The sequence below is a fragment of the Scardinius erythrophthalmus genome (assembly GCF_964197995.2).
Source record: "Scardinius erythrophthalmus genome assembly, chromosome: 4".
NCBI classification, from domain to species: Eukaryota; Metazoa; Chordata; class Actinopteri; order Cypriniformes; family Leuciscidae; genus Scardinius; species Scardinius erythrophthalmus.
Window position 1 is genome coordinate 11,367,243 of NC_138224.1, and position 13,337 is coordinate 11,380,579.

At 38.6% G+C, this 13,337-nt stretch overlaps 1 protein-coding gene across 3 annotated transcripts in view; it reads right to left on the reverse strand.

Moving 5' to 3' along the window:
• The window catches only part of plxnb2a.1 (plexin b2a, tandem duplicate 1), a 108,487-nt gene that overhangs the window by 14,500 nt on the left and 80,650 nt on the right, over window positions 1-13,337 (reverse strand). For all 3 annotated transcript variants that reach the window (XM_081364486.1, XM_081364487.1, XM_081364485.1), the window contains 11 exons: window positions 8,448-9,574; window positions 8,176-8,364; window positions 7,753-7,881; window positions 6,906-7,006; window positions 6,448-6,580; window positions 5,365-5,521; window positions 4,842-4,953; window positions 4,652-4,763; window positions 4,399-4,500; window positions 2,794-2,889; window positions 2,403-2,490 (listed from right to left, as the gene is read on the reverse strand). In XM_081364486.1, coding sequence (XP_081220612.1) covers window positions 2,403-2,490; window positions 2,794-2,889; window positions 4,399-4,500; window positions 4,652-4,763; window positions 4,842-4,953; window positions 5,365-5,521; window positions 6,448-6,580; window positions 6,906-7,006; window positions 7,753-7,881; window positions 8,176-8,364; window positions 8,448-9,572 — 2,344 coding nt within the window. In that variant the 5' untranslated portion in view covers window positions 9,573-9,574. The remainder of the gene's footprint in view (window positions 1-2,402; window positions 2,491-2,793; window positions 2,890-4,398; window positions 4,501-4,651; window positions 4,764-4,841; window positions 4,954-5,364; window positions 5,522-6,447; window positions 6,581-6,905; window positions 7,007-7,752; window positions 7,882-8,175; window positions 8,365-8,447; window positions 9,575-13,337) is intronic.

Sequence of the window (13,337 nt, forward strand, 5' to 3'; positions counted from 1 at the left end):
TTGGTCTTTTTGTTTTGTAGAGGAATAAACATTTCATTAAACACTGCTGTTTACCAGTATGCTTTCAGAAATTATGAGTTATGCAAATTAAGCAGTTTATTGTTGTATGTAGTGATTTATTAGTCACATTTAGCACAAAAATTTGTATTCAAGTTTGATGCTGTCACCAAATTGTCCACTTGAGGTTCTCACTGTTTTTATGACTGATAAATAATGCTCAGAATAGGTAGGCTGACAGACATATATGTATTCAAAAATATTGGCTTCGATATACTGTAGTTAGCTACATTTGATTAATACATTGTAGCATAGCTTACTACATTTTTATAAAGTTTGACTGTAGCTTAAAGGGATAGTTCATGTGCAGACATGTTAAGCAGATGAGGACTGAAAATGCCATCTTTCAGCTAAAAAATGCACATCAAATCGAGATGGATGACGTACATGTGCTTGCTACAAGCTACTTATACTTTTAAAGCGCACCTATTATGCTTTTTCGGACATTAACTGTCATGTACTGTAGTGTGTTATATAGCTGTTTGTGAATGTAAAAGGGCTGCAAAAGTTTCAAAGAGCAAAGCGCACAATAAATGTTGTGCACTAAGAAAGCAAATCCACTTTCCATGCACTTCCAAAGGATGAGGACTCGGGATCGATTTGAAATCGTTAAACTGACGCCATCGTTACTGTTTGTATCACTGTGTTTGTATCACTGTGTATACAAGTCTCTGGAAGCCTATGGAGCTGAAATTCAGATACGGTAAAGGCCGTTTCATTACCAACACGCGGTAAGCGGTAGACCAATCACAACAGACTGGGCCATCAGACCAATCAGAGCAGAGTAGGCTCTCAGAAAGGAGGGGTTTAGAGAGACCAGATCCTTTATTGAACCATTTCAGGCACTGTGAGAAAAGAGGCGATGCTGCAATGTAAATTATAAGAAAATAATAGTTTTTTTATCTTGGATGCATGTAAAGACCTTCAAAACAAAATTAGAAACCTTTAAAATTTAACAGGGACACTTTAAATTAGTTCACCCATAAATTAAGTGCTCATCTGCTAAACTTGTCTAAAACATCCCTAGATATAAAAACAAGATTCATGAAATCAGTTTCCAAGATGTAAATGATAATTTATGTTAATCTGCTTATTTTAAGTCATTCATCAGATGTGTTTCAGGGCCGGATTATCCATAGACGGGATTGGGCGAATGCCCTGGGGCACCAGCCAATAGGTGGCCACCCAGGGCCAGATTATCCAATGGGCATTATGGAGCCAAAGCGAGTGGAAGAAAAAAATCCTTCTTTTTTTACATTTCTGATAACGGAGCATATATTTGCACTAAGTGCCTGTCTTTTTGGCAAAAAGACGCCCGCCATTAAATATCTACAGTGGCATAAGTCGTAGGGCATGCTTGAAAGTAACTTTTGACGTTAGCGTTCGACTTTTAGCGTTCGACCCGAGTTCGAATCCGCCTTTTGCCGAACCGCTCTTCTCCTTTTTCCCAACACATATGATATGTAAAATGTATAGCCTAACATAAAGGTCTCTAGCGTTATATTTTTGCCAACGAACTAAAATCGAAACCGTGATATGGCTTTGTACCTTTATAAAACAGCACAAGATTTTAATTAAGTAGCCTATATAGGCATTCCGTTTGTGCTGCGTGATTTAAAGTAAAGTGCGCACTTTGCTCACGCGACCAGCATGGTGATCTGGTGCTTTCTCCAAAATAAAAGCTCAAGGGTTTATTTCTTGCAAGTGAAGAAATTAGGACAAAAGTATTGTCATTTTCCTAAACTATAGTGTAATGTAAAATATACTTTTGAAATATTCATTTTCATTTATACAGTACTTTTATAGGCTATATGGATTTTACGTCATAGGAATAACTATATAAATCATTATTCTATTATTATAATAATTGTTTGGCATCCTAAAACACCAGTGATAATATAATGTAGACTGAGACTCTGTATCATAACTAAAAAGATGTTTGAGCCCTCTTTAATGTCCAGGTACAAGCCAATGCTTTTTCTTTGTTAGCTCTTAATTTTGAGCTCTCAAAGTGCACCAGATTGATGCATTTAACCTTAAAATGTACAACATTTTCTTATGGGGGAGTTTTACAAAATCCTATGGGAAAGAACGATCATTTATGAACTTTACTCCAGCATAGTACAACAAAGTTCCTTTTAAGTCAGTAAAACTGTTAATGCCTAATTAAAATGTCCTTCGACAAGACATTGTGCCCAGGGGCCTCTGAATTCTTAATCCGGCCCTAATGTGTTTATACAACCTTTCCAGATATTGAAGATCCACTTGTTTACTGGATGAATGCAGTTTCAGAGAAGTTTTCCTGCCTTTAACAACTATTATGAACCAAATTCATTTAAATATACCTCTGAGGGTGCTGTCAATCATCCTCTCTGTGTCTTTATCCTTTATGTAGAACGTCACATTCACCTCTGGCTCTTTGTCATACGCAAACTGGCATAAAAACAGCAGAACGTTATCATTAAACATGCAAACAGATACAGACAAACACATCACCGTATCTGGAACAACTGAGTGCCGCAGCAAATTCTCCCCTGATGTTTTTGAGAACCTGATCACCATGTGTTTGCTACGCCCACATAGGACTGAGTCTTACACACACATGCAGCTCAATAGCCGTAAATGCCATATTGGCTGGTGCTCAAACTTCAGAAACAAATCAATGTGTGAACAGAGGAGAAGGGAGGAAGTGAGGGAGACATAATAGGAGGAGGAATACGAGTGGAGAGTACTGACCTCATATCCCTCAAATCTGTACTTTGACCCCTCAGACACCACAGTCACCTCGCCCACCTGTTTCATGAGCTCAGTGCCAATCTGAAAGGTTTTGCCCTGAGAGAGATGGAGAAAATGTAATGCTGTTTATGCAGACTCTTTAAGAAGGTATTTTACTATAAAAAACATTCATAATGTTCTGTGATAAAATAAAAATAGTCTAAACTATATTTTTTGACTTTTGTCCTTGGTAGTAATGCGCGGAACGCGATTATATCCGCGGACACTGTGGATAATATGAGGGTCGGGCGGGCCAAGTAGTAAAAAATAACATTCTGACTAATTGCGGGTGGGTCGCAGGTGGATGAGATAAATCATTAATGATGGATATATTAATGTATTTAAAGGGATACCCCACTTAAAAATGAAAATTCTGTCATCATATCATGTCATCACCCTCATGTTGTTTCAAACCTGTATGAATTTCTTTCTTCTGCTGAACAGAAAGGAAGATATTTAGAAGAATATCAGTAACCAGACAATTTTAGTAGGAAAAAATATATACTATGGAAGTCAATGGGACCAGAAACTGTCTGGTTAGTGATATTCTTCTAAATATCTTCCTTTCTGTTCAGCAGAAGAAAGAAATTCATACAGGTTTGAAACAACATGAGGGTGAGTATATGATGACAGAATTTTCTTTTTAAAGTGGAGTATCCTTTTAAAGCCAAATTTTTCGTCAGGCACTAATTTTCAGACTTCATTAAGCTACGTACTTGCGGGGTCCACTTGTTTAAACAGCAATGGAGGCAAAACAGATCCGAGAGAAATTTCAAAAAGGAGAATTAAAAAGTGCGGGAGCGTTTTAAGTTAAGTAGTTATCCGGGACGAATCAAGTGCTGGGTATGTGATATGTAACGGCTGTGAAGTGCTGTATATATATGACAATAAACTAATAATGCCTATAAAGCCCAAGACTTTTCTTGGGCTGATGATTTCTTTTTTTAACCGCCGATTCGGATGACGTTAGAGCTGATCAGCGCATCACTAGTCACTAGAAAGCTACATAGTTGGGCATAGATTCATGTCTCTTATATCATTTCATATGTATATGCATTATTGTTTAAAAGTTTGGGCTCAGTATGATTTGTTAAAAGAAATTAATTCTTTTATTCAGCAAGAAATGAAAAAAGTGAGAGATCTATTTCAAATAACTTTCTATTCAGCAAAGAATCCTGAAAAAAAAATGTAGCACGGTTTCCAAAAATAATAAGTAGCACAATTGTTTTCAACATTAATAACATAAGCTTTGCCAACACAGGAAAAAAATTCATCAAATAAAAACTAAAATAAAAAAAAGTTATTTTACACTGTAATAATATTTCACAATTTTACTGTTGTTTAATCAAAAATGCAGCCTTGGAGAGCAGAAGAAACTGACCCCAAACTTTTGAACGAAACATCAAAATAATTTAAATCATTTTCATTTATTAACAGTATTTAGAAAGCATCCGTTTAAACAGTGGGATAATGCACAGCCACCAGGTCATTATCGTTAAACAAAAGGCTTATTGGTAAAACGTATTTTCTTCAAGAACATCTACTGTAGCAATGCATGTACTTTACCGAATATTTTTCTAGATTTTTGCCCTGAAATTGGATGGGAGTTTTGATGCCAACAGGAATAAGCAGAGGTTCAGGGATCTCAAACTGAGGACACTTGTCATACTGCAAAAAAAACAAAGGAAGATAATCAAATAAAACTATTATTAGTCATGTTTTGTCACCAGAAGATAATCGCTCACCATATATTACTGCACAAACAGGCATATTAATTTATACGCATGCATTCATTAACTATCATCCTAACATGACTCACCTCAGTGTGTTTGATGATAAGATCTCCCTCGACAGACTCAACACTATCACTGCATGTGTGATCATGAATGTTCCACTGGCAGCCCCACTTACTGGTCACACATGCGATGCACCTGCAGAACACACAACCGACCGATCAGAAAGAAATTCTGAATGGAATCAACATTTTTAAAAAGCTGCCTGATACTCACGGAGTATTCTCCGATCTTTTCACCACGGCTGCACAGTTGTAGAACTCAAATGCACTGGATGCCACTTCAATGTCGTCATTCACTGTGATTTTCACTGGCACTGCCACATAATCTACACACAAGCATATGGGAAATGGGAATCAAATGGGCTATTAGGTATGAGTAATTCATAAGACCAATTCTGAACTTTTAGAGCTCAACGGGTGCTAGCAACGCCAAGGTCATGGGTTCGATTCCCAAGAAAAGCATGCCTTGATAAAAGCTTATTTAACTCTAGAATCAACAAGTAATAGATTAAGCTTCAGTGTGATTTTTTTTTTTATCTGATCAGTCTCCAAATTAAAAATCACAGAACTAGCAAATTACAAACATGAAGAAATGAAAAACGATTCGTGCCTGACGGCATTTTTAGGCATTCTGCTCGACAAACACCATCTGTTTGTTCAGGGAGTAAAGGAGGCAGTAAGAGGAAGGCTTCACAGTAGGTGATTATTAAAGTTAAAGGCAAACATGTAGTTCTCACCTTGTGTCTCAGGTGTGGGCGGGATTAACTCAGAGGTCGGGAGATCACAAATGACCTGTGTGCCTTCCATAGTAGCGTCACTTCTGTGCTCATCAAACTTACACATAAGTCTGTCAGGACTCTTGATACTGGGGAGGGAGGGGATGTTAATCTTCACCTGCAAGTTTCAACCAGAAAACATGGATTTAAGAGTAAACATATAATAAAATATATACAAATATGTTAAATATACAAGTTCTCAAACATTTTGAACATCTGAATTTGTGTTTTCTAGTTGTTTGTGCTTACTGGATGAAAGTTTGTAAATATAAAATATTTAGGGCTAAATATAAATACTTAAAATAAAAAGGTAATAATAATAATTTAAGTATAATAAATAAAACATTTAATTTATTAATAATAATAATAATAATACATATAAGCATTACCAAACGTAGACGTTCCACTAGAAACAAACATTGATGTATTGTTCTAATTTATTACTGTGAAGCTGCTTTGATACAACCTGTGTTGTGAAAAGCGCTATATAAACAAACTTGACTTGACTTGATATAAAAGGGATATTATTATAAACATTATACATTTATAATGATTTTTTTTCAATCACTTAATACGATTTTATTGATTTCCATAACTTCTGAAAATCACAATTTTAAAATTTTCTGTCATTTTAAGGTTTTGCATGACTGTGGGAATCCAACAATATGCAATGTGAAAAAGAAAGATGAAATAATATTGATTTCAGCAAATCAGGAGTATACTGTCATTATTCATTACAACTGATCCAGGAAGTTAATTACAGAATACAGAATACAGGAAGCCTCATCGATCAACCATGACCATTTGAGTTTCTTCTAAGACATATTAGAAATGCATGAAGAGTGCTCTGTGCGTTCATGTGGTATGAATAGTTTCAGGTGCCTTGTTTACTAACTTTATCACATCAGCTCATGAAAAAAGATTAGATTCACAGACTGGATCTGTTACAGCCAGTAAATATCAATCCTGAGTCGATCCTTAAGAGGTTAGGGTTTAAAATAACGGCAGACTGTATCACAGCGTGTACGTGTTATGCTTCAGTACCGGTGTCCTTTGCGTTTTCTTGCAGCTGATGTTGGGGGGCTCAAAGGACTTAATGGTTACACATGTTTGTTTTGGACTCCACAACCAGGCATTCTCTCCATCTCCCTTGCGACAATCCTTCTTCCTTGTACAACTGCAGGAGAAAAGCAGACAAACATGGGTAATGAGCCACACTGCATTTGCTTTAACTGGGCTGAACACAGGTATGTAACAGCACTAGCTAAAATTTAACAGACAACTCCAAGACTTGGATTACGCCATATTTTAGAGGTTAAAATAGATGGAAGTCACATGACCCAAAGGAGCAATTTATATTTTATTTGGCAGTAGAAATATCAAACTCTGTTGTAGTGTGGCAGTGTTATTACTTGTCCTGTCTTTTACTGGACAAGAATGCCCAAATGTTGTTGTGCTTTTGCTAATGAAATGACCATCATGAAATGATCTAACAGACTTACCTGCCCTCCAACACACACCAGCCACAATATGGGTCCCGTTGGGACACACATGAGTGACAGTCTTTCTTCTGCTCACAGGTCTGCACTGGCACTTTGGAGATCTACACAAAAGAGAAGCAAGACAACATTTAAAAGGCAAATTTGTTTGTTTATTTATTTAGTTTAAGATGCTTAATAGCTGATGCATCTGTAATTGAAGGTTCTGCTTCTCCATTAAGAATGTTAAGCTGTGCTCACAATGGACAAAAAAAGTGCATTGTCAATATTTTACCAAAAAATGAAGCACTGCTCACGCAGAAGCCACTTTCAAACCGAGCAGCTTTCTGTTGGTCAACGCGGCAAATTTGCATGACCAACTTGAACAAAAGTGAAATCTACATCTCTGCATCTCTTACTGACCAATTTAAATGAAACATGTGCATGTTTTGTTAAGTAGCTTTTGTTGTTATTTTATGAGTGCTGGATAAAATTTTATGTAAGATTCTGTCATACAACAAGATTGTATGTTGTTTATGTGAAACTTTTTGTGCTGCCATTTTGGCCAGGACTCCCTGGAAGAAGATATTTTATATCTCAATGGGACTCTCCTGGTAAAATAAAGGATAAATAAAAATACATGGGGAACTTTTTCACCCTTAAGAGAAACTCCCAATAGAGCGGATTCCAACTGAAACTATTGGTGTTTGCCCACAAGAAATTCACAGTTAATACAGTATTTTCTATCTTTCCATTCAAAAACCCTTTCTTTAAGGTTGGCAAACTAACCTTATTCAAACAGATTTTAACCAGTGGATGATGACTGCTGACTCAATGTGATCTAGCATTGTAAATGTGTACATGGACAAACCTTTCTGCCAGTGGTGATGTACAAGTGATCCGAAGTTGAATCAAAAAAGAGGTTTTTGTTCACCCCACCATCTGCGCGTTCCCCTTGAATCCTGTGATAAAAGTCAGTGCGGCTGGGGTCAAGATGCACCTGCAAGCAAAAAGTTAATGAATTATTTAATTCATTTTGAAAATGCTTTTATACAAAGCGACTTTCAAGTAAACTTTATTACAGGGGTAGTACAGCTAGAGCAAGTCCTGGGGATAAGTGCATTGCTCAAGTGGTTGTAGCTCATAAATCATCCATCCTTGGGTTTGAACCAACAATCTTTGGGTTACCAGCCCATATCGTGAACCACGAAGCCAGAACACCACAGCAGTCCAACCTCAAGGGCTTAAGTGAAATTCAAAGAGAATAGAAACCAGACCCTGGAATGGGACTCACCTGTAAGACATCTGCTCCACCGGTTCCCAAGAATGCCACTGTGTGCTCATTCTCCACCGCTACAGCTACAGCTGTCAGCATGTCATTTCGGGTGTAGATGGGTTTGACAGACAGAGCGTACTCAGGTTTACTAGCTAGTGGAGATGGCAGGAACTCTGCACCACATTTATATTCCTTCACCATATTCTTCTGTTGGGCAAAAATACACAGCACATTCAAAAAGGTTGTAAACGACAACACGGAAGCAGAGTTGAAGAAATACAACAACTCACATCTCTTTTGGTTCTGCAGATGGCCTCTGTCTTGGATATGTAGGGTGAATAAACGGTCTTTGGTTTCTCGTCCTCCACAACTTCTCCTATGTAGCAGGATTCAATCACCTCCTCAAGCCTAGAGTTAATGCTGTTGAGTGGGTACATGCACAAGGCTGATCGACCGCCGTCCTCATCCGCACTGAACACCACAAATAGAACCTTATCGTTGAGATTCGAAGAGGTGATATTCCTAGCCAAAACTTCACCAGGTTTGGCCAGATATGACGCTTGGACCTTGTTGTATGTGTTCTCCTGTTGTTCAACACTGACGGTGCAGTTGAGCTGAAGTTCGGTGTAAGAATAATAATGATGGTCATTTTCGCACAGGCGTGCTACAAACGTGATCTTCCTGCTGTCACTGGTTCCCGAAGTGCGTGAGAACAGGAAGTAGATGTAACCGTTATCCTTGAATGCATGGCGAAAGTCGTGGAGGTAGCGCTGGACAAAAGGGCTAGCTTGCACAGTGGAAGCTTCAACCATGTTCTCGAAAATATCCATTTCCAAATGCTCATGCAGCAACCGAGTGCTGATGAGTTTTGAGCTATCCGAGCCACCATAGCCCTTCCCTACTAGAAATACGCTGAGGTTTTTATTAGAATTAGCATCTATATAATAAGAAATGACCCCCACCACTGCAACAGACTCCTCGCTGCTGGCCACGTATGTCTTCTCGCCTTTGGTGTCACTGTAGTACTCCGGTTTGTCCACGCTGTGAAGCTTTACCAAAGAGCAGATGCCCCTGAAAAGGCTTCCGCAAACGACTAGGGTGCCATTGGCGGAGTTAACCAGCAGGAGTTTGTTGATGTTGTTTGTTTCCTTTGCGTCAGTGCACTGTGCAGTGATCGGTGGAGTGCACTGTGGGTTGTCATTCTTAGGGCCAGTTACAGCACTGCTCTCCAGCTGTAGTGTAGAGTTCAGCTGATAGATCCCATTTATGGCACCAAGGTAGATTCGTCCAGTTTGAGGGTCCTGAACGACATTGTTGATGACAGTTGAAGACAAGAAATGGTCTTGAGGAACATCACAGCAAGATGAGCCAAAACACAGCAGCAGGGACAGCACTGCTAGGGCCCTCCACGCCATCTCTTGAAGAGAGATAAAGAAAAACAAGATATATATCACATTTAGTTGTCACCAAACCTAGAGTGTCTGGATTTATTAATTTATTCAAACATACATCCAATTTATACCTACAATAACCTGAATACACCTCTCCTATGATGAGCTTGTTTTTATTTCTTAATTAAAATGTATTTATGTGTATATGTATAGATATATGTATACACACACACACACACACACACACACATTTTAATTCAGAAATAAACAAAACAAGCTCATCATAGGAGACTAAAAAACGCACTTGAAAACTGACATATTTTTGGAAGCTGGAGAATTGCATTGGTATGCATCATTAGAATATAGTGAAGTAAGCACTAGTCAGACGTGGTACCAACAAAGACTAAGTTCAAAGAAAAATCGATCTGGCCTCTCAACTCTTCCCTCAGAAGGGTTGCAGATGGCTGCGTGATTTGACACAGCGATACAAGCGAAGCATTTCTAAAGAGGCTTGTCTTCCACCCCTGATCTCCTTTCATTCTCCTTTTCATCCGTCCCCCTACCATTTCATCAGGTCCTAAAAAACACTGGGGCGGAAGTCAAATGCTCATCAAAGAATCACAAGGCGGCCTGATTCCAGGATAACAGAAGGAAGCTCAATGAATTATGGGTACACCCTCAGCAGGTGGGCCAAACAATCCAGTCCTCCTTCCTGTAAACAACCCCTATGATAACCAGCAGCATGGCATGCAAAGTTATTGTGTTAGACAGGAAGATGTAATCACAGTTGTTCCTTGTCTGAACATTCCTGAGCTAAGTTTAGCTGTTTATGAGTTTCAGGTTGTGAAAGTAGTTGAGGAAACAAAATATTCCCCATATTCCATTACTAATACCGCCATGAGTTCCACATGAACTCAATTTTATTTGCCTAAACATGGTGACAATCCTCTTGAGTGAACTTCAACATAAAACTGACTATGATGTTTAGATTGCCAGAGCACATACTTTCACAGCAAAAAGTGCAAATAGAAGGAGTCTCTCAGACACCACGATCCTACGCCCAGAGCTCATAAAGAATTCATGCTAAGAGTTTAGTGGATATTACAGCTCTTATTGGCTTTAATGACGGGGCTCCAGAGACACAATATGAGGCAGGGCAGCAGTGACTGGCTTTTTCTCTTTACTTAGTGTCTGTCAGAGCTCAGGCGTGCACAGGGCTTGCAATGAGATTAGACGTTACTGTGGGGGGAGTGTGTTAAATTGTGCTCATGTGTATGTGTGTGTGACCGTCTGGTGTTAACTGTTAATGGGAGGCGGTCTTTGCTGCTGATTCAGAGTGCATGGGCAAATTGTCTGGACTGTACGACTTTAGACGGGAATGTGACGGGAGTTTTGGCAAACTGACAAGTTTCATTATAATTATCTGTACTGATGATCCCATACACAAGGTCAAATTATTAACAGAAACAATAATGTCAGTCTCTCAGTACAGCCTTGATAATTGTGCTGAGTGTGCCACACGGCTCTGACTAAGCAAGCCATGTGATTACAAAAGAATGCAGTGTGCCTCATGACACACTCCTTGATTTGCATGTTAACACACAAACATCAGTCACAAGTAAGGCAAGCTTACCTTTTGTTAGCTCATTCTCAGGCTCAAGTATTAAAGTTTAAAAACCTTCTAAGGAGAAAATTATAAATTATAAAAAATGACACTGAATGTCAGTGGGATGCAATTTTGGTTCACTGTATGGAAAAAAAGAGAAACCAATGACACATTTTTAAAAATGTCTTCTCGAGTTCCACAGAAATGAAGGTTCTTTATTGGAATCAATGCTTTCCTGAATAACTTCCAAGGAACCTTTCCATTGCACAAAAGGTTCTTTATAGTGCAACAAAAAGTTTTAACTGAAAGGTTCTTTCTGGGACCTCAAAATTGTTCGTCTATGACGTCGATGTGAAAAAACCCTTTTGAAACCTGTATGTTTAAGAGTGAAGATGTTTGGAATGACATGAATACATGATTACAGAAGTTTTATTTATGGGTGAACTATCCCTTTAATTTTAAACTTTTCCACAAGTTCTCTAAACACACTCCCATTCTTCAGAAAATCTAGTTTTATCTATCCTCACACACAAACAAGCACATATTTCCAAAACATCCTGCCCGCTTGTGGCTCCACTGAGACCTAGTCATGTGACTACCACTCGCCCTTCAAAACACTCTGTCAACACAAGAATGAGTAGGAAGTGTGTTTGTGTGTGTCTGTATCACTGCGTTCCTCAGAATTACAACTGAGGGCATGGCTCAGATGGCTGATCCGGAGCCAAACCAAACACATTTCCTCTAAATTACTCTAGGTATCTCAACCTGAGCTTAACGTAAATTAACTTGTAATGCAGCAGAAGTATGAACAGGGGGGGAAGGAGGCCTGTGTTTGATGCTCATGTTATGAGTGGGAGTGTGTATTGCGGTTCGCATAAGCAGCACCAGTGCATTATTCCTTCTCTCTGCATTAAGAAACAACATGACGGGCAGCTCAGTACACAAGCAGACAAGTGCTGAACCAGCACTACCCTTATCGCTGAGTAGTACAGTGAAACTTCTCAGCCAAGTTAATAGTAAACCCCATATCTTTTCTAAAACTTCTTCGCAGACTTCCCCTCTCACATACAAATGTTCTTTGACCCTTCATACCGTAGCACCTTGTTTCCTGACTCTCAAGTCCAGATCAGCTAACTCATGCATCATTTACAATATTTCCTCATTAAACTGTGTCTTAAAAGTGATGTGATCAAATATTTTCTCCTATCCAAGCTTAATATGTAGAGACATCTGCTCGCTCTGCGGCACTTTCAAAACATTGCTGTTTGTTTGAGGACTAAAACCAATCCAACAAAGCAACATCAGCCCAACCAATGGAGTTAGTTTGGTGCAGAGCTGTTTGTCTAACCAATGGCAGGTCAGGGTTTGTTTGCGAAAGATTTCTGAAACTTAAGGTCAAGGTTTGGTTGGTTAATACGATTAAATCAGCCCCTACTGGTAGATGGATGATACTGCATTGTTCTGCTAGCAAAAAGCAAGCAAATAAAATGACAATTTACTATAGTAGGCCTGTACAATATATTGGAATAAAAAAGCGATTTTGCAATATGGCTTAATGCGATAGTCAAAGACTGTGATTTAATTAAATAAATATATGCGCTGTCAGTTTCACTGACACTGAAACACTGTATCATGAGCTGCTTGTGATGAACACAAATGAACATAATACCTCTGAAATCAGCAGCTCACACTGTATATTTTTGTCCAAATACCACCAAATAAAAGCTTGATGGTTTAACATTTGACATTAAGACATATATATCAGTACTGCAATTTTACAGTGTTTGAATTGTTTGAATTATTTTTATGGAATACTCTATCATGTAGCCCTATACTATACTCTAGTAGATGTTTTGCCTGATGTTTTTGGAGGGCTCTTAAAAGTGCACATACTCACCAATGCTAATGTATAGATTTCTCCAGGTATTGTAGACCTACTTGGTTTGATTTCAGGGATTCTGTTTGCCTATGCTAGTGGCATATAAATCACACACTTCACCTTTAAAACCTACTGTTTATTAATGCAGAGTAGGATACCAGTTCTGCCCTCCTGTCATGGCCGCCTCTGCCTTTGCTTTTCAATGACTGTCTCCACGGACGGATCGGAATGATTGACGGGTGAGACCGGCAGACTAATTAAGGCTGGGATCAGAGGGAAAACGAGTGGATGGACACACACAGGT